This window comes from Balaenoptera borealis (assembly GCF_965194805.1).
Source record: "Balaenoptera borealis genome assembly, chromosome: 13".
In the NCBI taxonomy this organism is placed as follows: domain Eukaryota; kingdom Metazoa; phylum Chordata; class Mammalia; order Artiodactyla; family Balaenopteridae; genus Balaenoptera; species Balaenoptera borealis.
In genome coordinates, this window is record NC_138870.1 from 92177526 (window position 1) to 92203182 (window position 25657).

A 25657-nucleotide genomic window follows, 5' to 3' on the forward strand; every position below is an offset into this window, starting at 1 on the left:
CTTCAACTCTAATTGGGGAAAAAAAAGAGGGTTTCTATGAGCAACAAATGAGATACAACGTACGAAAAAAATTATAAACAGTGAAGAAACTGGACAATATAGTAGATGTCAGCTATGCCTGTGACCATTTGTGAAAATCTTTTGTGCCACCCCAGGCACTGACCCTGATTCCTGGGTCTCCCATGTGGGTGTCACGTCCACAAAGACCTCAGAGTTCCTGGCTGTGGAGAGACCCTTTGTCTGTTGTTTCACTGGTGTTTTTTGCTCACTCTGATTCCTCTGCTTGGCAGCTCCCTTCTGACTTCACCTAGTCTGGGCGAGCGCACCCCCTTCTGCAACCACAGGGACGAGCACAGAAGTGATCTGCTGATATGCCTGTCCCCCTGGCCACCGCCCCGAGGTGGGGATGGTGCCTGGCTCCTCCTGGGCCTGCCCTGAGCCTGGCATGGAGGCTGGCGCCGGAGGTCCTCGGCAGACCAGCCGAGAGGCCACCGCTGCCTGCGCGGCCGAGCCCTGGGACCACTCACGTTTTCACTGTTGACGTCAGCCTCGCTGGGGCAGCCGAACAGCTCCCGTCGCAGGAGGTTCCCGTCGTACTCCAGGAAGGTCAGGTAGAGGTTGCGGAAAAACTCCACGTGCTTGTTCTTCACCCGCAGCTTCTTGGGGGAGTTCCAGTGGATGACCTGGCAGGTGACAAGGAGGCAGTCAGGCCGGGACGACCTGTGCTTGTGGGAGGCATGACTGGGCACTGGTCTGAGTACTACCTGGGGGCCTGCCCATTCATTCATTCAAATTCATTCATTCATTCAAATTCATTCATTCATTCATTCAAATTCATTCATTCATTCATTCAACATTTGCGGTCCAGGGGTTAAGAGCTAGAGTGTTGAGGCCAGACTGCCTGGGGTCAAATCCTGGTTCTGCTCTAGGTAGTGATTTAATCTTAGGCAGATTACTTAATCTCTCTGTGCCTCAGTTTCCTCATCTGTGAAATGGAATAGTAACAGCTCCTGCCAAGGCCAGTCTTTGAGCTTTCATCTCTTGGCTCCAAACCAGCTTTGTGATGCTGAAGCCAGGACTCTGCCAACCCTACTTCTGCTGTGTCTGCCTGTTCAGAACTGCCAACGGGGGCAGTGAGAGGGAGACAAAGGTCTGGAGGGGGAAAAAGGAACTTGCCCCTTCCTGTGTTCCTGTCCCTACCCCTTTCTCCATGCCAGTGGTGGCACTTCTTTCCTTCAGCAGCAGCTAAGCACACTTTGCAGTTTTTTTCAAAACTCAGATGCAGCGTCATGGTCCTTTGTCCCCCCGCCTGGTGCTGCTCCCTCTGGAGCTGCCTGCTGACCCCAGAGTGTGGCTTCCAGCCCGGAGCTGTAATAATTCCTACCTCTTCCCTCTGTTCCTTCAGCTCCAGGGGTGGGAACTGTTGCCTGCAATTTTCTATTTTCCCTTGTATAGTTACCAAGTGAACGCTTTATGTCTAGTTACCATTTTTAAAGATTAAATTCTCTGTTCAAATAATTGGTATGGTTTTTGCCTCCAGCCAGTACTGATGGATGCATGGTCTCCCAGAGCTGCCGTGAAAAAGCAACTCATTAATACAAGTAAAGCATGTAAGTGGTAAGAACACGCGCTCAATACATGCTGGCTCCAACTATTAAGCGCCTACAGTATACGGAGTTGGGAGATGGTCAGAGGCCCCTCGGGCAGCGCCTGCCCCTGGCTTGCTCACAGCCTGCTGGGGACTCACGTCCCCAAACAGGTAACAGAAGGCAGTCGTGGAGGAGGATCAAGAAGACATGGCCGGGGGTTTTCCCTGGTGGCGCAGTGGTTGAGAATCTGCCTGCCAATGCAGGCAACACGGGTTCGAGCCCTGGTCTGGGAAGATCCCACATGCCACGGAGCAACTGGGCCCGTGAGCCACAATTACTGAGCCTGCGCGTCTGGAGCCTGTGCTCCCAACAAGAGAGGCCGCGATAGTGAGAGGCCCGCGCACCGCGATGAAGAGTGGCCCCCGCTTGCCGCAACTAGAGAAAGCCCTCGCACAGAAACGAAGACCTAACACAGCCATAAAAATAAATAAATAAATTTAAATAGCACTTGGCAAACAAAGAGAGGGAAGAAAAATATAGTTATTAAAAAAAAAAAAAAGCCCTCAGACCTATGATTCTTTAAAAAAAAAAAGAAGAAGACATGGCAGCTCCAGAATGCTCCGAGAAGCATCTCTTAGAAGGAGGTACCTGTGCTGGGGCTCGAAGGGCCAGCAGGAGCTTCCTGGGGAGACAGGGCTTGGGCAGGGGGAGGGGGGCAGATGTGGCTGCAGAGGTGACAGGGGAGATCCTGGCCCCGTGGGACCATGTTCTGAACTCAGACTGCATCACTGGAGATTTTTAAGGGGGCCAGGGAATTACTAACTCTGGGTTTTGGGAAGATTACTCTGATTGTAATGGAGGAGATGCGAGGGGCAGGGTGGGAGGGCCCAAAGGGGGACCAGGGACGCTGGTTACGAGTCAGCTGTGAAGCCTGGGGGCATGGCTCACCCCCTGGGCTGGGGAAGCATTTCTGCGTGGAACCCTATGTTGCTCCACGTTGTTTCACATCCACTGTCTTCCTTTAATCCTCACAATGACCCTAACAAGGAATGCAAATTTAAAGATGAAGAAACTGGGGACTCTCCCTGGCGGTCCACTGGTTAAGACTATGTGCTTCCAATGCAGGAGGTGCAGGTTCGATCCCTGGTCAGGGAACAAAGATCCCACATGCCACAGGGCGTGGCCAAAAATAAATAAATAAATACATACATACATAAATCTAAAAAAATCAAAAAATTAAAAAAAAATAGATGAAGAAACTATGGAGATGTATCTTGCTCAGGGCCACAAAGCTGGTAAATGTTGGAGCTGGGATTCAAACATAAATCTGAATAAATCTGATTCCAAAGTTCTTTACTCTGTGGAGAACAGGAGACGCCAGGTTCTAAAGACTTTCTTTTTCACGCTGCATCACATTACAGAAGAGACAACATAGCTCTCCTCTTCCCCCACTGGCCCCCCATGGCCCTCACTCTCTCCTCCCACGGCGGGACGGACAGCCTATCTGACCATCTGAGCTGGGGAAACACTGCTCTGTAAGACCAAGCCCCTCTCTCAAGGTACAGCGAAAATAGGAAACCTATGTGGTCCGAACCACATCACGGCTCTCCCCTAATCAGCAAAGGTGTAACAACAGAGCAAGAACCGGGGCTGTCCAACCAGCCTAGGTCTGAATCCCAGCCATCCACTTCACTAGCTGTGCGTGTCCTTGGGCATCTTGTTGCCTTTCCTGGGGCCCCAATTTCCTCATGTGCAAGGAGGGGATCAGTAACCCCAACTTCACAAAGTGGTTATAAGAGGGTTACACGAATGCCTGGCACAGTGCCTGCATGTCACAGTTGCTCCATATACGTGGGTTCTCTTCCCCCTCAAACATGGGACCAATCTGCACCACGAGTGCTCTGCCCTCCTTTCCCTCCCGCCAGCAGGAGGTCCACTGCAGCCGTGAGGAGGGAAGCAGGCATCTCGCACTCAGGAGAGGGCAGAAAGGGACAGCAGACCCTCCTTGGAACGAGGCCACTTGGCGGTGTTTGCATTTCAGGGAAGGATGAGTATACAATGCGCGATTCTCTTCCTGTGCCCTCTGAAGGGTGCGAGAGGGAAGGAGAGGGAAGACTCCCTTGAGAATACACCCAACCCGGGCAGGAGAAGGTCCCGGGCCAGGCATTAAAATAATTGCATGCGAGCTGGTGACACTCATACCCAGTGGGGATCACGTCTCTGCTGTGAAAGATTCTGGTCCTTGCCAAGTGCTGAGCCAGCAGGAAGGCTGATGGATGTGCATCTGACTCAGGAAACCTGGGCTTCTTCAACAGGGAAAAACTTTAACTAAGGGGAAATCAGGGCTGGCCTATGAGTCCCCAGGCAAACAAATCGTCACTTATCATTCACGAATCTACCAGGCACTTTGGAGACACTGTGTCATTAAATGCTCCAAATGAGCCCATTTGAATCCCACTGTGCATTTTACAAAGATGGTACTTGACGTGCCTGTATTTCACAGCTGGTAAGTTGCAGAGCTGAGACACGAACCCAGCTCTGAACCTAAACCCCCAGGTTCCTGACTGCTATCGAGTTCCATGTCAATGGCCGAGCACTTTACAGGTGCGGAGAGGGAGGCCTGCAGAGGAGAGGCGGCTTGCCCAAGATCACGTGGTGAGTTTGGACCAGGCCAGGGCTGGGACGAGGATGCAGGTCTCCTGGTGCTCCCCGCCCTCCCACTCCAGGTCATCTCTTATCCCATCATGTCTCATCCTGTTCTGTGTCTGCCCAGGGATCTGGGTTGGTGTATCATCTACAGGTAAATACTGAGGTTCTATAACAAGCGGCAAAGGTTAAAGGAAGGTAGGGGGAGAAGACGGTGGGTCACTGGTAGGCCAAGGGGATTTTAAAAAACCCTGTGAACCTAGCTGCCCTGTAATAGGTAAGCCCACTCGAAGTCTATTAAGGTATATTCAGATTTACCTTTCCACCTAGGTTTTTAATCATCAGAACAGAGAATACTCCATTCCCCTGTGCTAGGCTCCAGAGAAGTAAGTAAAATCTATTGTTTACCTAATACCCATTATATGCTAGACATAGGCCAGGGCTGTTATTGTTGTTGTGTGTGCGTGTGTATGTGTGTGTGTGGTTTCACATTCAATCCTCAAAACAACCTGGTAATGTTGTTTCTATTATCATCCCTGCTTTACAGACAATAATCCTGAGGGTCTCTCAGCTAGTAAGTAGCCAATCCTAATACAAAATCAGGCCCGTCTTACTCCCAAATCGTTTTCTTTCTGCCACACCATTCATTCATTCAATACTAGAATGAGCACCGACTCTGCGCCAGGCACTGATAGGCGCTGTGATTGCAGAGATGGACACAGAAGATCAAGACTCTCTTTCTGGAACCGACAACTGAGGGGAAGAGGCAGACATCACATAACTGTCCATTTTAAATTACGAGTATGACTCGTGCTTTTAAAGAGATGGTAAAGAGAAGCCGTTGGTGATTGTTTCTGGGCTGGGCTACTTCAAGTATAGAGAAACCAAGGCCCAGAGGGAGAAAGTCACTTGTCCAGACTCACGGCAGAGGGAGAAGTGGTGCCCAGCTCCGTCTCCCAGGCCAGCGCTCCTCCCACTAAACCACGCACCTGCCTCGGAAACTCCAACTCAGGATGAGTATTGCTGATAATTCTCATCAGCTCATGTCTGACTACTGAGAAATGTCATTTCCTGGTCCCCTGAGGGACAGAATCACCCATCATCGCTGGCTCAGGGCCAGCAAGCTGGTGGTGTAGATGACATACACTGACAAGCTTTCACACACGAGACAAAGTGACACTGGGAATGTGCCCAAAATACGTTTTTGCAAGAAGCTGGTAAGTACACGTGAGTCTATGACGCTTGTGAAAACCGATCATAACTTGTTCCACTTGCTGGGACACATCAGCACAGTAATAATTATTATTGTTAATATTAGCAGCCAACATAGATTGGATGTTTGCTATGTGCCAAGCACTGCTCTGGACATTTCATTTGTCATGGCTCATTTATACTTTACTTAATACTACAAGTATACCCTCATTATCCCATCGTACAGGTAAGGAAAGTTCAGCCAACTGTCCCAGGTTACACAGCTAGAAAGTGGGAGAGTCAGGATTCGAACCCAAAGAGGTAGAGACATGAGGAATCTCTCTCTTATTTCTCCCATGTCTGTAATCATCAACTGACGGTTTACAGCAATGAACATGAGATTCTCAGAAGATTACAGGATCAGAAATGAAACCTACTCTCCCCTCCCAAACACAGGCACGGCACCATCCCTGGGACACGAAGGCTGCTGGGGTGACTTAGGACCCTCATACACATGGGCTGAACCTCCAGCTTGGGAGGAAGTAGAGAAGGAGGCATCCAGGTTGCATGGCAGGTGGGCTGCAGAAGCTACCAGGCATCAGGGGCCCCAGGGGTGTGATCTGATTGGATCTGAAATGTCTGTGAAGGCTGAGTGTATGTACAGACTTGCAGTCAGCCTGCAATGAGCCTGAGAAATTGATGAAAATTGATTACTGTCCAGGAAACTTGAACATCATCCGGGAAGACGGCAAAAGTCAACGTGATTAAAGGAGAAACGAGAGACTCTATCACCTATCAAGGGCGCAGGAAAAAGCATTTCAAAGACAGAAACAAGACCTCAGTACAAGGACAAGGCTATGGAGAGAGTTTAGCCCATACTCCGGCTTCTCAAGTACTTGGAACCCACAGGGCTCATAAAAATAATTCTGATTTCTTGGCAAAAGTGCCGAGATATCAGAACCTGTGTGCAAATGCCACGTGAATTAAGAACATGGGGCTTATGTGTTCCAAGTTACTGAGATAAGGGGTATTTGGAAAATGGGTCTCTGTCTCAAGACCTCCACTGACTTTCTTGGCTCACAGAATAACAGCTATCCTCCTTAGACTGGCAGTGAAGCTGCCAGTTGCAAACTGGTTCCCACTTACAATTCCAACTCTAACTCCAGGCTAAAAGAACCTCCTGGTATTTCTTGAACCTGTCTTCCATGACTCAGTGCTTTTGCATATGCCTTTTTCCCCCCTCCCTAGAATATCCTTATTTCTTCTCTACCATATTCATGCCTGCTTGTCCTTCATAGCTGAGCTCAAATGCACCTCTTCTGTAACTCTTTCCCTGACCACTCATGCCAGAAGGTTGCCTCCTAGTAGTCTTTCTCTCCACTCTATTCTTCATTCCTAAAAGAACATTCATTTTGTTTGTAGTTGCAATGTCCCTAGCCCCTTTGAGTGGCTCATGATCCATTTAAGATCCAAGCAATCATGATGATTCCCCTCTCTGATTTCCCAGACTCCCTTGCAGCTAGGGGGTGGCCATGTGACACAGGATTGCTCAAAAAGACACGTGGCAAAGCATATATTTGATTTCTTAATCACAAGGTTCAGATAAGGTGCTGTCTTCCTCCCACCCCACTCACCTTCCTGTTGTGAACAGAGATGTGATGACTGGCACTCTGACAGCCATCCTGTGACTGTGAAGTCAACACACTGCTGATCTACAAACCAGTTCTACAGCTGCTTACTCCAGGACTCTTAGGAAAGAAATTCAAACCCCCTATTTTATTTTAAGCCACTACAAATTGGGTTTTCTGATTCTCACTGTAAGCATTCCTAATATAACACCTAAGGCAGTTGCTGGGTCCTTCCTCAGTGCGCCACAGGCTCTTGTACTTAACTCTATTAGAGAACTCATTGCATGCTCTGGTAATTATTTATTTACATCCCTGCACCTGGCAGCATTGGAATATGAATTTCTGAGCCAGCAGGGACCATGACTTATTATGCTTCCTGAGTGCTATACTGCCTGGCAGGTAGTTAGTATTCAATAGCTGCCCTTTGGTTCAAGAATGGAAATCATGATGATGACATTCTCAATAATCCTCACATTCTGTCTGTCTATAGCAAATCAGTTATAAAAGCCCTATTCATGTGGGCTTTCGGATGGAGAAACATATTCCCCTTTTCTTCATCTAAGGGCCAAACAGCTTGTCATTTTCTTTTGAAGGAATTGAAGCTCCCTCTGTTCTTCCCTTGTCTGGTATTTCAAGGAGAAGGACAATGGTCTCACGAGGGTCTCACGAGTCCCTTTCCTCGTCCTCTTCAGGATTATGATGCATGCTAGAAAAGGATGAGCACATGCACTTGATCGCAGCCCCAGCTCCAGCTCTTATCCGCTAGGCGGCCTGCACACAGTTGCCTAGTATCATGGAGACAGTCCCTCACCTATAAAAGGGACATAACAGCAACTGCCTTGCAGTTTGTGGTCAAGACCAGGACTGATGGATTGATGGGCATGAAGGCATTTCACACGTGCTCATTAAATTACAAAATACATCTGGTTTTAGACTTCATGAGTCATCCACCTTACCAACGAGGAAGGCTGGATGAAGACAGGAAAGGAAAGAGGAATAAGAAATAAGACTTAAAGGAGGAATTGCAGGTGGAGGCAGCCTGGGGCAGAAGGGCAGGATGGGCACAGACAACACAGCCCAGAGGAGACGCCACGCCAGGGGCCAGGCTCCTCCTGGCTGGACCTCAAGGAGAGGCCCGAAGAGGGGGCTTCCAGAAAGGAAAGCACTAAGGTGGGTTTAACATGCTGGGCAGAGATTGCAGAGTGCTAACAGGCAGGGGAGCGAGGCAAAGGTCACCCTTGCTTCTTCCCAACTCTGTCACCCAAACAGCTTAATGTATCTGAACCTCTATCTTCCAATCTGTTCAAAGGAAACAATAATAATACCTGCTTCAGGGGATCCATGAGACAAGAGATGTAAAGGCGTCCACCACGGAGCCCAGAGCAGGCTGTGTTCAGCGTGCGTGAGTCTTGGGAACATACGTGGTCCGTTCCCATGGGATCTTCTCTAAAGTGACGCTGTCCCTCCGTCTGTATTTAAACCTAGACTGTTGGTTCCTTGAATGCAAGACCTGTGTTTGTCCAACTCTGCATGCACAGTGCCAGGTCCGGTCAACGTTTGCAGACAGCCATGGAATCCACTCCGGTTCTTTTCTTCCCTCCACCAACTGCTAAAGACTCTGTTCCCCCTCTCTCCCTTCTCCTTTCCCATTCCTGACAATTACCAGGTAGTGGCTATTAAATAAAAACAGTGTCCCTGATACTCAAGACTTCAAGCCACAGATGTTCTGTGACTCTTTGCCTCCTTTTACAAAGGTTCCTGTTGTTCCTTGATTTTTTAAAAGTCCCAGAAAAAAAAAAAAATTCTTCCCAGACAAAAACACTACCCAGGAAAGGGGAAGAAAACAGATGAAACTCAGCGATTATTTAGTCCCCTCATCTGGAAAATGTAGACACTTAGGCCAGTGCATGCATCCGAGGCCCTGTCCTATAGCCTATCATTTCTTGTTCTGTCACCTGTAACATTTCTTATTTTTCCCTGCCTGAGGTGCTGGACGTTGTAAAGAGGGAAAAAAACGAGAACAGAAAAATGGGTATCTTTGATAACACTCAGGGCTGGGAGGGTCATGAATCCGAGAAGATCCTGCTCTGTTCTCGCATGTTCGTCATGTTTAATGTTTCTGGTTCTTTTGCTATATAATGGGGGTAGCAGTCCATTTGAACTGGATTCTGGCCTGTCTGAAGAATTCCGATGGACCTCTGAGAGCAGGAAGTGGGAAAGCGATGCATTCAGTACAAGGATCCTCCATGGCGTTGCCTGATGCGGCTTCTCTGAAGTTGTGTGACCTGTGGAAGGTCACCAGCCCAGTGCGCTCCCTCTCTACGGCATTAATTACTAAGACTCTATTCACTTTCAATGAGTCCCCACAGGGTCCTCCAGGGAGTGTCTCTGTTGATTTGAGGACAAGGAGGACAGAGGGAAGTGGGTTTCACCTCTAGAGACAGGCAGGGACCCTTCAGCTGAAGGATTCTACCAAGGTTGGTCGAGAAGCCGATTTGGCGGAATGTCAGTAATGCCCCTGGGGGTGGGCACCCCGTGATTCACTGCTTGGAAACTCCAAGAAGGCAAAACTGGCTTCCAGGATCCCAGCAGGCATCTTCTGTAGTGGCCTGCTGTTGCTTTTCCGTGTGCCCTGCACCCTTCCTTCACAGATCAAGACGCTGCCTTCTTCCGATGATTCTAACAGGGCTGCCGGTCAGGCCTGACCTGCTAGAGCAAAGGGCGTGTGACTCAGGCTGACCAATGAGACATTCCAGACTGTTCGTGGGCATGAGTCCCATGCAGGGTCAACAGAGTTGCTCTGCAGAGTCATGGAGGGAAAGAGGGTCTCTCTTTTCAATACGGGATCATGTGGGCTAGTTACTCTTATGTCCCCTTGCTTTGATTTCTTCATAGCATGTTTTCCTGCCTGAAATGACCAATTTGATCATTTGCTGTCTTGTTTGATATCTGTATTCTGCACTAGAATGTAAGCTAGGGAGAGCAGGGCCTGCGTTGTCTGGTTTTCCACGTATAACCAGCACTTGGAACAGTGCCTGGTCCACAGCAAGCGTGCAATATGTATTTGTTGAATGACGAGGCTCTACATACTGGCTGGGGAGGCTGCCAGAAGTCACCCTGCCATGACAGAGAAAGCAGAGGCAGAAAGAAAGCAAGACAGAGGGACAGAGAGAGAAGGAGAGGGAGTGAGGTCTTATGTCATTTGAGCTCCCATATCTAACTGTGTCAATGCAGAGGGCAGGATACTGAGCCCTCGCATACTGCAATGTACTGAGGAATAAACCTGGCTAAGTGTTCTACCAATCATACTATATCTATTTTAGTGCATTTATTAATATTATTTAATGATAACAATAATTTTAACTAAAATAACTCATAAAATGAACAAAGGACTTAAAAAGAGCCCTGCATTATTATTATTATTAACCCAAAGTACAAAATAAATACATGTGAGTCCTTGGGGTTATGAATACATGATGTAAGAAATAAATATAATTGGGGGAAAGAGACAAATCTTCCTAGAGAAGAACCCCAATGATGTACGTGGATTCTACCCCCTCCCAGGAAGTGAAACTTAATCTCCTCACTTCCAGTGTGGGGTAGATAAGTGACTCACTTCCAAAAAAGGAAGAAGGAAAGGGAAACATAGTAACTTTACAGTGGAGAAGCCTGAAAAGACCACCTTAGCCAAAGAAAGGTGGTTAGTATCCTTAATAGTAACATGTGTGGCACAGTACATGCCTTGGAAGTATCAAGGTCAGTCATGAAAAAACAAAGACAGACTGAGAAACTGTCAGAGACCAAAGGAGACTAAGGAAGCAGGGCATGAATGGAAAAACTGGTGAAATGCAGCTAAAGCCTGACGTTTAGTAATAGCAATACACCAATGTTGGTGTGTCAGTTTTGACAAGTTCACCATTGTTACATAAGACGTTAACATCAGGGGAAACTGGATGGGGCACACGGGACTCTACGTACTACGTTTACAATTTTTCTGCAGGTCTAAAATTCTTCCAAATAAAAGTGTATTATTAAAAACACAAACCAGTTCTACAAAGAAACGAGAGGTTGAGAATACTAGTAACACAAGCTTTTGGGACCAGCAAGAAAACAGCTGAGCTGACACTTCTGCTCCCAATATAAGCTCTTCCTTAGCTACATCTCCAAGTAGAGAAATGCCCATCTAATTAGATCTGGCAAGAAGTTGGTTAAAAAAAAATTAAATCCTCAAGACTATTTCAAAAACCATTTATAACCATGATCGTTAAGGAAGAACTTCACCCCAAGTGTGTATTATGCCTTGAGATATTACTTAATGTTAGTACAGAGATGCATGATGAGCAAGACGTTTAAAAACAAAGCATCCAGAATATAAAGACGAGCCTCCATAAATTTTTGATGACGTTTAAAGTCTTGTGGTAGTCAGTCTTGAAATTTACAAGGTTTCACTAAACCCCATGAAAAGAGTTCTGCAGTCTCTTTGGAGATTTCATACATCAAAATGAAAGATAATAAAATCCAATAAGGAAAACACTTGTTTTTCCTGCCTTGGCAAAAATGGCTGGAAAAACACACAGAAGATAATCTGGTAACAAATGAAGTAAATTCCTGGGTCAGCAAATATTATAGGAAGAGTCCTAGAAAACAAATGATGAAAGCCTGGAGAAACTAGTATTAGAACAAATTACATGGGTGATTTGCTATAGAGTTAAATCAAAGTACAGAGGATTCTGACATGGCGTCATCTTATGCTATTTGCAAGACTCTGTTTAGAAAATGAAATACACAAAGAACAACTTTTCAGTGAGCACTAAAGGAAAGATGTCCTGGGGAAGTGATATTCTGAGCAGTGAATTTCTACTTTAATGATGGTAATGTTTTATGGAGCGTGCATATGTGAAATGACTGAAGGTACAGCTGCTTTAACTGGAATAACGAAAGGATACCAAGAAAAGAGGGAGTGCCCCATACTGAATTCCTTTACTGTATCACTGATAGGCAAATTTGCAACAAAACACTGGAAGCCAGTGTGCATTAGTACTATTAGATGTCGTTGATTTGGCTAACTTTATAAAGACAAGACTGAAAATATAGAATTTTTACAATACTTTCTAAAGACGTGAGGAATGACAATGAAAATCTTCTGTCCAACATAGAGCTTAGCTGGTTAACTCACGGCAAAGGACTTATAATAAATGGCATACGTAAAGACGATTTATGCATTTCTGTTTTTATGAAAAAATGGTTGTCGGTGCTATGCTATCTCATGCTTTTGGGAAAAAACACACACACCTGAATCCGACCCTTCAATGTAAAGGTGATGAATGGAAAAGTAACTACTTTTACAAAGAATGTGTAATACAGATGGAACTTTTAGAAATAAATATTTGAAATTGTTTTCCTCATTATAGGGATTTTTAGGCAAAAATGTTTTTCCCTACCATAACCCTTATTTCCACATTCCTAGAAACGTCAGTGGTTTGATGTCCATAACTACCAAATACTGCTTAGTGGATGCTCCCCTCTCTCAGAATCCCTTTCCTTCTTAACAGAGCCCAGATTATCCAGGGAAATGTTTCTTACAGTGGGCTTCTGAAGAACCTGCTCCACAAGGCATTCCACGGTCAAGGTTCTGGGTGTCGACATAGAATACGTGGGGGAAATGCTGGGGAATCAATAAAATCGATCAGATTTCCTTGCTGCAGGATATCATAACAGGGTATCTGGTACAGTAAATGGTACACGGAACTCCTCTCTCCCCACCCCTCCCCAGCTCTCCTGTTAGTGTTTTAAAGAAATCTCACTAACAGTTCTTAGAACTGTTTAGATACGTACTCCACAAAGTGCTATTATTGAAGGGCGAATTCTCCAGAGCCATGGCCTTGCTTCTAGGGATCTTGTTGATGTTTCCAGGAATAAATGCATCTGAAATTCATCAGCTATGCGTAACCAAGCCAGTGACGGATAACTTAAATCAATAACAACCAAAGGAGTTCAGTTCTAAAAATTACCACATAAGCCAAGAATGGGTGAGTGTTGAGGCAAAGACAAAAGACTAAAGCTTAAAGCACCCAAAGTCCCCTCCACTGAGCGGGTCGTTCTCCAGCACAGTATCAGGGCACAAGATGACGAGACACACACCAGTGCTTAACCCTGGGCAAGCCGTTTCCCCTCTGTGGGTTCCTGCTTCCGGTCTGTGAAATGTGAGCATTGGAATGGATGAGCAAGAAGATCCCTTGTATACAGGTTTTGCCTACCAGCTGACTGAAAATTACCCCAAGAGAGTGGGAACAATACTGATAGATTATTAATAATAAGAATTCAAAAAAAGTCATGTACCCCAATGTTCATTGCCGCACTATTTATAATAGCCAGGACATGGAAGCAACCTAAATGCCCATCGACAGATGAATGGATAAAGAAGATGTGGCACATATATACAATGGAATATTACTCAGCCATGAAAAGGAATGAAATTGAGTTATTTGTAATGAGGTGGATGGGCCCAGAGTCTGTTATACAGAGTGAAGTCAGAAAGAGAAAAACAAATACCACATGCTAATGCACATATATGGAATCTAAAGAAACGGTACTGATGAACCTAGTGGCAGGGCAGGAAGAAAGACGCAGATGTAGAGAACAGACTTGAGGACACAGGGAGGGGGAAGGGGAAGCTGGGATGAAGTAAGAGAGTGGCATGGACATATACACACTACCAAATGTAAAATAGATAGCTAGTGGGAAGCAGCTGCATGGCACAGGGAGATCAGCTCCATGCTTTGTGACCACCAAGAGGGGTGGGATAGGGAGGGTGGGAGGAGGCTCAAGAGGGAGGGGATATGGAGATACATGTATACATATAGCTGATTCACTTTGTTGTACAGCAGAAACTAACACAACATTGTAAAGCAGTTATACTCCAATAAAGATATAAAAAAAAATAGTAAGAATACTAGGTGTAACAGATACATACTACTGTATATAAAACAGATAAACAACAAGGACCTACTGTATAGCACAGGGGACTATTTATATTCAGTATCTTGTAATAACCTATAATGGAAAAGAATCTGAAAAAGAATATATATATATATTCAGTTTTGCTGTATACCTGAAACTAACACAACACTGTAAATCAACTATACTTTAATTTAAAAAAAAACACAAAAAAACAAACAAAAAAGAATACTAGGCTTACTACATGTCTCATAACCCTGTACTAATATATCACCCCTTTTCATCTTTACACCTCCTCTACAGAGTGATTACTGCCCCACTTTCTCAGATGACGACAAGGTGAAGAGAGGGTAAGTAGCTCAGCGACAGCCCTGCAGCCTGGCCCACAGTGGGTACTCTGCAGTTTGCTGGGTGAATGGGCGATTCCCAGGTATGAGCCCTAGAGCGATGGTGCCAAAAGACAGACTACTTGGACAGGGGTCAGCTGCCTCATATTTAATCCCAGAACTCCTCGGGCTTACCAGCCGCAGCGGTGCACAGAGACAAGAAAAGACTTAGAGTCCTCGGACTTGGGTCATGCAATGAAATCAAACAGGCACTGGCCTGAAGTAAAGAGAGGTCTGGTTGGAAGGCGGTAATTCTAAATTTTAGATCTTCTTCCCCAAAGCAACTGTTTTTCCTTCCTCAATCCATCCTAATCCTCCAAAATCAACCTTACCATTCATCATTCTTAGTACCCTCTCTCTGCCTTCCCCTGCCTCATTTTTCACTGCAGACAGCTTAGCTATGGCAAGCTCAATACACTAATACATGGTGGTCCCCCGTCTTCCTCAAAAGATGTGAAATCTGACACCTCTCTAAGTATTATAAAATGTTTTAAAACTTGAGTTATGTGCTACTCCTTTTATGCAAATGTTACAGATTGCCTCTGGAACACACATCATTTCCCCATATGGATGGCATGTTTTCTCTTGGTTTTTCTCCTCTCCTTTAGGGCTTTTCTTTTAAGTGCACGCAGCTCCTAATTCAAAAATTCAGGCTCTGTGCCTGCTGCTTCAAATTCACATGTTCTTTCAAGGAGGGAATGTTATATTAAGGGTCTCTGTTCTGGAGTTAGCCCTCAAAAATGCACTTAATTTAAAGAGGGCTCACACAGAATAATCCTATAGAATCATTATCTCACATAAAATACTTTCCTGGGAAAATACATTCAGGTGGGAACTCAGCCCCAAGTCAGAAGAAAGAACCTTGGACTGAGAGTAAGACAGACACGAGTTTGAATCTCAGCTCTGTCGTATTGAGCTGTGGGATTTGGGGCAAGTAAGTGACTAGTCTGTACGATTCTTAATTTTCTGATTTATAAAACAGACGGAACAATATTCACCCTGTGAGACTTTTGTCAAGATTAAGTGACACCATACTTGGAACACCATTCCCACCCAACTGACCTGGAATATGCCATTTCATCCTTTGGGGTCCTGGTCACAGGACCAGGACCCCAAAGGATGAGATGTGTTTCCCGTCAATCCCAGAAAGGGATCAGTGCATTCTGGGCAGCTGTGTCTGTAGCAATGGCGTGGTCCCTGTTGCTTGCCCACCCAGCATCCGGTTTACTCTTTCTAACTTGCATGTGAGTTTCCACTCCCCATTCTCCAGGGCTCTAAGTAGGGGAGGGATGGAGGGAGGACTGGGCAGAGGGCCAGCCAGGGTGTTTGGGGGCTGAAGAGTGATGTGAGGGCAGAAGATGAGGAAGCAGCGGAATTTGGATATCAAGATTCAGCTCAGACCTCCTATAGAGATCCCTCCAAGGTACAGGCTGCGTCCCGCTCCCAACTAGACAGGGCTCCTCCAGCTGCTCTCAGCCCCCTTTACTTCCCTGCTTCACAGCACTTAGCAGGCTGCACTGGGATTTTCTGTTTCCTTACTGGTTAATTCTAAATAGTCTGTGACCTTCCCAAGGGCAGGAACCATGGCTTACTCAGCCCTGGGCTCCAGTAACTCTCACAGACCTGAGGACTGGACCCACTGCTTGCCACTTCCTGGCCATCACCCACTATTTCTGACCAGGGCTTCCTTCTCTAACAAACAGTCTACTAAAGACTCAAGGACTAGACATGATTTCCTGGAATCTCTCGCAATCTCCCGGCTCTAAGCCAGCACACAGCTTCTTTGCTGGTCTCCTGAGTCTGCACTCCTGGTGAAGGAATAAAAAGCTGCTCCTTTGGGTCCCTCTCTTTTAATTTAAGACTCAGCCAGGGAAGGCTGAGTCATCAAGCTTTAGGACTGAAGAGATAAAAATGGAGGTCTTTGAAACACAAAAGACGGAGGTAAGGTCAAGTGCATTTCTACGGAGCACTCAAGGGGCCTGGCTGAGAACGGGGCCAAGAATAATGGTCTCCATTTTATCGAGGATTTTGTAACTGAGCCTGAGAGGTTAAGTGAGTTACTCAAGTCCTTCAGCTGGTAAGAGGTAGAACTGTCACTAGAATTTACAGGATTGCTTGGCTCCAAAAGCCTAGATACTTCTTCTGCCTCCTCAGTGAAACCACTCCTCCCCTTAGATGTTCTCTTAACCAACCTATACTCGGCACAAAGTTGTCAGCTGACACCCAGGGCAGGCTAGATGCCAAGGCTGGTAAACTCCTCTCTGGCAGGAAGTGGGAGCCTGTCTGCAGCTACACCTGAGCCCTATGTTATCAGGAGGGAGCTGTGTTTGTTACCAAATGTGTTTTTATGCCACTTCAAGTGTAATTGGAAATGAAATTAAACATTCTTTGAATTAGGTGAGAGTTGCTATTTCCACGAAAGGCAAGATAAACATTCTGGTACAACTCGATAAAAAGAAGTTCTTAAAAAAAAAAAAAAAAAAAATTGGCTGTCGGATTAGGCATGGGTGAGATGACTATATAACAGTGAGGGAAATGCAAAAGTCCAGGACTGCCCTTCACTTGCTTTGTGAGAGCCCTTAAGTTCTTGCTCAACTTGAAAGGACCCCGAGAACCACAGAGGACACAGATGGAGAGTCACTTAAGTGACCTTACAGCACAATCAGCCACAAAAAGACCTGGCCCTGGATTTGCCCAAAAGGACAGTCAAGGTGAATACAGTTTTATGAGTCTTGCTTAAACTGACGTTTTCTATCAGCTGACCCAGCACAGGTCCCTGTGGATCCCACAGGTGAGCTTCTTAGATTGGCTACCCTTTGGGGCAACAGTGTAAGTTGATGGAGAGCAGAGCTCAGGGTACCCTGGATACTCCCCAGGGAGGGACATAATAACTAGCAAACAGGAGGTTCCTTCATAGATGCTGAACACAATGAAAAAAAGTGGGGGAGGAAGAGAAGAAAGAAAATTAAGAAGAAAGAAAACAACAAAGACACACCTTTCCCAGGAATCTGAGGCCCAGGTTGGCCTGGAGGGACCTACAGACATGCTGTGTTCTTGGACCAGCTCTTCAGGCTCTTCATCAATGTCCAGACCCTGATATGACCCAGAGGGTGGTGCTCAGGCCTTCCAGCCTCTCTCCCTCATCCCCTAATCCTCTCCCCACCTCCAGGGCAGCTCCCCTTTCATATATTGCCTGTATTTCAGGGTTCTGTGTTAGATTGTGTTAGATAAGCTATCAGTGATAAAATGACTTCTGTTTTAGGTTTATCTAAAAAGATATGGGGGGGATTAACCAAGATGGCAGAGTAGAAGGAAGCGCTCTCACTCCCTCTTGTGAGAGCACCAGAATCACAACTGGCTGCTGGACAATCATCGACAGGAAGACACTGGAACTCACCAAAAAAGATACCCCACATCCAAGGACAGAGGAGAAGCCACAGTGAGACAGTAGGAGGGGCGCAATCAGAGTAAAATCAAATCCCATTAACTGCTGGGTGGGTGACTCACAGACTGGCGAACACTTATACCACAGAAGTCCACCCACTGGAGTGAAGATTCTGAGCCCCACGTCAGGCTTCCCAACCTGGGGGTCCGGCAATGGGAGGAGGAATTCCTAGAGAATCAGACTTTGAAGCCTAGTGGGAATTGACTGCAGGACTTTGACAGGACTGGGGGAAACAGAGACCCCACTCTTGGAGGGCGCACACGGAATAGTGTGTGCATCGGGACCCGGGGGAAGGAGCAGTGACCCTGGGGGAGACTGAACCAGACCTACCTGCTAGTGTTGGAGGGTCTCCTGCAGAGGCGGGGGCTGGCTCTGTTTCACCGTGGAGACAAGGACACAGGCAGCGGAGGTTCTGGGAAGTACTCCTTGGCATGAGCCCTCCCAGAGTCTGCCATTAGCCCCACCAAAGAGCCCAGGTAGGCTCCAGTGTTGGGTTGCCTCAGGCAAAACAACCAACAGGGAGGGAACCCAGCCCCACCCATCAACAGTCAAGTAGATTAAAGTTTTACTGAGCTCTACCCACCAGAGCAACAGTCAGCTCTACCCACCACCAGTCCCTCCCATCAAGCCTCTTAGATAGCCTCATCCACCAGAGGGCAGACAGCAGAAGCAAGAAGAACTACAATCCTGCAGCCTGTGGAACAAAAACCACATTCACAGAAAGACAGACAAGATGAAAAGGCAGACGGCTATATACTAGATGAAGGAACAAGAAAAAACCCCAGAAAAACAACTAAATCAAGTGGAGATAGGCAACCTTCCAGAAAAAGAATTCAGAATAATGATAGTGAAGATGATCTAGGACCTCGGAATAAGAATGGAGGCAAAGATTGAGAAGATGCAAGAAATGATTAACAAAGACCTAGAAGAATTAAAGAACAAACAGAGATGACCAATACAATAACTGAAATGAAAACTACACTAGAAGGAATCAATAGCAGAATAACTGAGGCAGAAGAACGGATAAGTGACCTGGAAGACAGAATGGTGGAATTCACTGCTGTGGAACAGAATAAAGAAAAAAGAATGAAAAGAAATGAAGACAGCCTAAGAGACCTCTGGGACAACATTAAACGCAACAACATTCGCATTATAGGGGTCCCAGAAGGAGAAGAGAGAGAGAAAGGACCAGAGAAAATATTTGAAGAGATTATAGTCGAAAACTTCCCTAACATGGGAAAGGAAATAGCCACCCAAGTCCAGGAAGCACAGAGAGTCCCATACAGGATAAACCCAAGGAGAAACATGCCGAGACACATAGTAATCAAATTGGCAAAAATTAAAGACAAAGAAAAATTATTGAAAGCAGCAAGGGAAAAACGACAAATAACATACAAGGGAACTCCCATAAGGTTAACAGCTGATTTCTCAGCAGAAACTCTACAAGCCAGAAGGGAGTGGCATGATATACTTAAAGTGATGAAAGGGAAGAACCTACAACCAAGATTACTCTACCCGGCAAGGATCTCATTTAGATTTGATGGAGAAATCAAAAGCTTTACAGACAAGCAAAAGCTACGAGAATTCAGCACCACCAAACCAGCTCTACAACAAATGCTAAAGGAACTTCTCTAAGTGGGAAACACAAGAGAAGAAAAGGAAACAAACCCAAAACAATTAAGAAAATGGTCATAGGAACATACATATAGATAATTACCTTAAACGTGAATGGATTAAATGCTCCAACCAAAAGACACAGGCTTGCTGAAGGGATACAAAAACAAGACCCATATATATGCTGTCTACAAGAGACCCACTTTAGACCTAGGGACACATACAGACTGAAAGTGAGGGGATGGAAAAAGATATTCCATGCAAATGGAAATCAAGAGAAAGCTGGAGTAGCTATACTCATATCAGATAAAATAGACTTTAAAATAAAGAATGTTACAAGAGACAAGGAAGGACACTACATAATGATCAAGGGATCAATCCAAGAAGAAGATATAACAATTATAAATATATATGCAGCCAACATAGGAGCACCTCAATACATAAGGCAACTGCTAACAGCTATAAAAGAGGAAATTGACAGTAACACAATAATAGTGGGGGACTTTAACACCTCACTTACACCAATGGACAGATCATCCAAAATGAAAATAAATATGGAAACAGAAGCTTTAAATGACACAATAGACCAGATAGATTTAATTGATATTTATAGGACATTCCATCCAAAAACAGCAGATTACATGTTCTTCTCAAGTGCGCACGGAACATTCTCCAGGATAGATCACATCTTGGGTCACAAATCAAGCCTCAGTAATTTTAAGAAAATTGAAATCATATGAAGCATCTTTTCTGACCACAACGCTATGAGATTAGAAATGAATTACAGGGAAAAAAACGTAAAAAACACAAACACATGGAGGCTAAACAATACGTTACTAAATAACCAAGAGATCACTGAAGAAATCAAAGAGGACATCAAAAAATACCTAGAGACAAATGACAATGAAAACACAACGACCCAAAACCTATGGGATGCAGCAAAAGCAGTTCTAAGAGGGAAGTTTATAGCTATACAAGCCTACCTCAAGAAACAAGAAAAATCTCAAGTAAACAATCTAACCTTACACCTAAAGGAACTAGAGAAAGAAGAACAAACAAAACCCAAAGTTAGCAGAAGGAAAGAAATCATAAAGATCAGAGCAGAAATAAATGAAATAGAAACAAAGAAAACAATAGCAAAGACCAATAAAACTAAAAGCTGGTTCTTTGAGAAGACAAACAAAATTGATAAGCCATTAGCCAGACTCATCAAGAAAAAGAGGGAGAGGACTCAAATCAATAAAATCAGAAATGAAAAAGGAGAAGTTACAACAGACACCGCAGAAATACAACGCCTCCTAAGAGACTACTACAAGCAACTTTATGCCAATAAAATGGACAACCTGCAAGAAATGGACAAATTCTTCGAAAGGTATAACCTTCCAAGACTGAACCAGGAAAAAGCAGAAAATATGAACAGACCAATCACAAGTAATGAAATTGAAACTGTGATTAAAAATCTTCCAACAAACAAAAGTCCAGGACCAGATGGCTTCACAGGTGAATTCTATCAAACATTTAGAGAAGAGCTAACACCTATCCTTCTCAAACTCTTCCAAAAAATTGCAGAGGAAGGAACACTCCCAAACTCATTCTATGAGGCCACCATCACCCTGATACCAAAACCAGACAAAGATACTACAAAAAAAGAAAATTACAGACCAATATCACTGATGAATATAGATGCAAAAATCCTTAACAAAATACTAGCAAACAGAATCCAACAACACATTAAAAGGATCATACACCACGATTAAGTGGGATTTATCCCAGGGATGCAAGGATTCTTCAATATACGCAAATCAATCAGTGTGATACACCATATTAACAAATTGAAGAATAAAAGCCATATGATCATCTCAATAGATGCAGACAAAGCTTTTGACAAAATTCAACACCCATTTATGATAAAAACCCTCCAGAAAGTGGGCATAGAGGGAACCTACCTCAACATAATAAAGGCCATATATGACAAACCCACAGCAACCATCATTCTCAATGGTGAAAAACTGAAAGCATTTCCTCTAAGATCAGGAACGAGACAAGGATGTCCACTCTCACCACTATTATTCAACATAGTTCTGGAAGTCCTAGCCACGGCAATCAGAGAAGAAAAAGAAATAAAAGGAATACAAATTGGAAAAGAAGAAGTAAAACTGTCACTGTTTGCGGATGACATGATACTATACATAGAGAATCCTAAAAATGCCACCAGAAAACTACTAGAGCTAACCAATGAATTTGGTAAAGTTGCAGGATACAAAATTAATGCACAGAAATCTCTTGCATTCCTATACAATAATGATGAAAAATCTGAAAGAGAAATTATGGAGACACTCCCATTTACCATTGCAACAAAAAGAATAAAATACCTAGGAATAAACCTACCTAGGGAGACAAAAGACCTGTATGCAGAAAACTATAAGACACTGATGAAAGAAATTAAAATGATACAAACAGATGGAGAGATATACCATGTTCTTGGATTGGAAGAATCAATATTGTGATAATGACTATACTACCCAAAGCAATCTATAGATTCAATGCAATCCCTATCAAACTACCAATGGCATTTTTTACGGAACTAGAACAAATCATCTTAAAATTTGTATGGAGACACAAAGGACCCTGAATAGCCAAAACAGTCTTGAGGGAAATAAACAGAACTGGAGGAATCAGACTCCCTGACTTCAGACTATACTCCAAAGCTACAGTAATCAAGACAATATGGTACTGGCACAAAAACAGAAACATAGATCAATGGAACAAGATAGAAAGCCCAGAGATAAACCCACACACCTATGGTCAACTAATCTATGACAAAGGAGGCAAAGATATACAATGGAGAAAAGACAGTCTCTTCAATAAGTGGTGCTGGGAAAACTGGACAGCTACATGTAAAAGAATGAAATTAGAATACTCCCTAACAGCATACACAAAAATAAACTCAAAATGGATTAGAGACCTAAATGTAAGACTGGACACTATAAAACTCTTAGAGGAAAACATAGGAAGAACACTCTTTGACATAAATCACAGCAAGATCTTTTTTGATCCACCTCCTAGAGTAATGGAAATAAAAACAAAAATAAACAAATGGGACCTAATGAAACTTCAAAGCTTTTGCACAGCAAAGGAAACCATAAACAAGACGGAAAGACAACCCTCAGAATGGGAGAAAATATTTGCAAACGAATCAACGGACAAAGGATTAATCTCCAAAATATATAAACAGCTCATTCAGCTCAATATTAAAGAAACAAACACCCCAATCCAAAAATGGGCAGAAGACCTAAATAGACATTTCGCCAAAGAAGACATACAGATGGCCACGAAGCACATGAAAAGATGCTCAACATCACTAATTATTAGAGAAATGCAAATCAAAACTACAATGAGGTATCACCTCACACCAGTTAGAATGGGCATCATCAGAAAATCTACAAACAACAAATGCTGGAGAGGGTGTGGAGAAAAGGGAACCCTCTTGCACTGTTGGTGGGAATGTAAATTGATACAGCCACTATGGAGAACAGTATGGAGGTTCCTTAAAAAACTAAAAATAGAATTACCATATGACCCAGCAATCCCACTACTGGGCATATACCCAGAGAAAACCGTAATTCAAAAAGACACATGCACCCGAATGTTCATTGCAGCACTATTTACAATAGCCAGGTCATGGAAGCAACCTAAATGCCCATCAACAGACGAATGGATAAAGAAGTTGTGGTACATATATACAATGGAATATTACTCAGCCATAAAAAGGAACGAAATTGAGTCATTTGTTGAGACGTGGAGGGATCTAGAGACTGTCATACAGAGTGAAGTAAGTCAGAAAGAGAAAAACAAATATCGTATATTAACGCATGTATGTGGAACCTAGAAAAATGGTACAGATGAGCTGGTTTGCAGGGCAGAAGTTGAGACACAGATGTAGAGAACAGACATATGGACACCAAGGGGGGAAAACTGCAGTGGGGTGGGGATGGTGGTGTGCTGAATTGGACGATTGGAATTGACATGTATACACTGATGTGTATAAAAGTGATGACTAATAAGAACCTGCAGTATAAAAAAACAAACAAAACAACTAATACTAAACTTTCATTGGGTTATTTGTATGGAAATATGTTAATATAAATGTTTCAGACATTACATGAAATTTCTAAAAATCTTATATGTTCTGGTATAATGTTATAAGTCATAATCCTAGTTATTACTTTAAAATGTATATCAGAAATAACTAATTTTCTTGTCAACTGCATTATTATGAACTTTCATCAAATCTTTAACCATGGTCATTTTTAAGTCTTTTGTCATTTACAGACAGTTCTGGGTGTACTCTGATGCTTTTGCAAATATGTTCCTATAAAAGGGTTTCATCTTCAAGAAATTCATGGAAAAGACTCTGACAAGTACAGGTTTTTGGTAATTGACTGTACTGCTGAACTGAATAAATAAGCATTTTCAGAACTCTAATGAAAAACTGATGAACTCATAAAAGTGCTAACAAAAGATCAAGATTAAAAAAAATTAATTACATGGGACTGAGTGAACTGATGAGGATGAGTATAATTTTTGTGACTTTCTGTTTGAATTAAAAAAAAAAAATCCCACAAGGACTCAGAGGCAAAGAATATACAAATCAATTTTCACTGCAAAGTAAAGGAGCTGTTACAGTGGAGGATTACTGGACTGAATGTCAATATTATGACATAGTATGAGTGTGTTTCATGTTTGGAAATTGCAATCATTGTTGCTTTTGTTGTGGTCATCCATGTACAATGCTTGGTGTCAGTCTATCTCTTGTAAAAATAAAATACAGCGTGTGTGTGTGAAAAAAAAAAAGATATGGATTAAACTTGGTTTAAATCTATCTTCATGGTTTTGTCATTTAATGGAAACTCCTCTATTCACACATAGAAGAGGCTGCCAAAGGGGGTTCACAAATTATTTCATTTGATAGGTTCAAAGTGACAATAATTAAGCAACACTAAGCAACGCCAAAGAGGCACAGCCATCTGCTACGCCAGCACGTAAGCTCTACGTGACCAATCGCTTTGTCTGTTTAGTTTCCTGCGGCATCACTAGGACCTGTAACAGTACCTGGCATATAGTAATCACTCAATAAATACGGCAGCATGAACACATTGGTATGTATGTGATGGGTAGATGGGACATACACTTGGAGACCAAGCTTTGTTGGCATCTATAAAACATAGAAGTTGAAAGTTTGCAAATGAAGAGTCTCCTCTAATTTATGAAGCTTTTTCTTTTCCTTTTTGTGGCTGCCAATTTAGAGGTGCTCAGAAATCATGCCAAATATACTGGCTTATGACTGGTTTCTTTAATGAAACTCATACTAATCCTCCTAAAAACAATCAGTTTCATAGGACACTTGCCAAGGTCCCTCCACCTCCAGATTTTTTTTTAAAAATTTATTTTATTTTTATTTATTTTTGGCTGTGTTGGGTCTTCGTTGCTGTGTGCGGGCTTTCTCTGGTTGCGGAGAGCGGGGGTTACTCTTCGTTGCAGTGCGCAGGCTTCTCATTGCGGTGGCTTCTCTTGTTGAGAAGTACGGGCTCTAGGGGCGCGGGCTTCAGTAGTTGTGGCTCACGGGCTCTAGAGCGCAAGCTCAGTAGTTGTGGTGCATGGGCTTAGCTGCTCCGCGGCATGTGGGATCTACCTGGACCAGGGTTCAAACTCGTGTCCCCTGCACTGGCAGGCGGATTCTTAACCACTGCGCCACCAGGGAAGCCCCAGATTTTTTTTTATTGTGGTAAAATATATATACAATTTACCATTTTAACCATTTTTAAGTGTATAGTTCAGTGCCCTTAAGTACATTCACATTGTTGTACAACCATCACCGCTATCCATCTCCAGAACTTTTTCATCATCCCATACTCAAACTCTGTACCCATTAACTCCATATTCTCCCCTCACCCCAGCCCCTAGTAACCTTTATTCTACTTCCTGTGTCTACGAATTTGAGTATTTTAGTTATCTCATATAAGTGGAGTCATACAATATTTGTCCTTTTGTGTTTGGAGTATTTCACTTAGCATGTCTTCAAAGGTCATCCTCGTTGTAGGCTGACAGAATTTCCTTCCTTTTTCAATAAGGCCTGCCAAGGCTTTTAGTTGCACTGATTTTTGTGGAATTTTATTGTTTTTCTTTTTGATATGAAAATAA

The 25657-nt window shown here is 43.8% G+C and overlaps 1 protein-coding gene across 5 annotated transcripts in view; it reads right to left on the reverse strand.

Moving 5' to 3' along the window:
* Window positions 1-25657, reverse strand: part of LARGE1 (LARGE xylosyl- and glucuronyltransferase 1) — a 596040-nt gene that overhangs the window by 55388 nt on the left and 514995 nt on the right. For all 5 annotated transcript variants that reach the window (XM_082348930.1, XM_082348932.1, XM_082348931.1 and 2 more), the window contains exon 10: window positions 528-683. In XM_082348930.1, the coding sequence (XP_082205056.1) occupies window positions 528-683 (156 nt within the window). The remainder of the gene's footprint in view (window positions 1-527; window positions 684-25657) is intronic.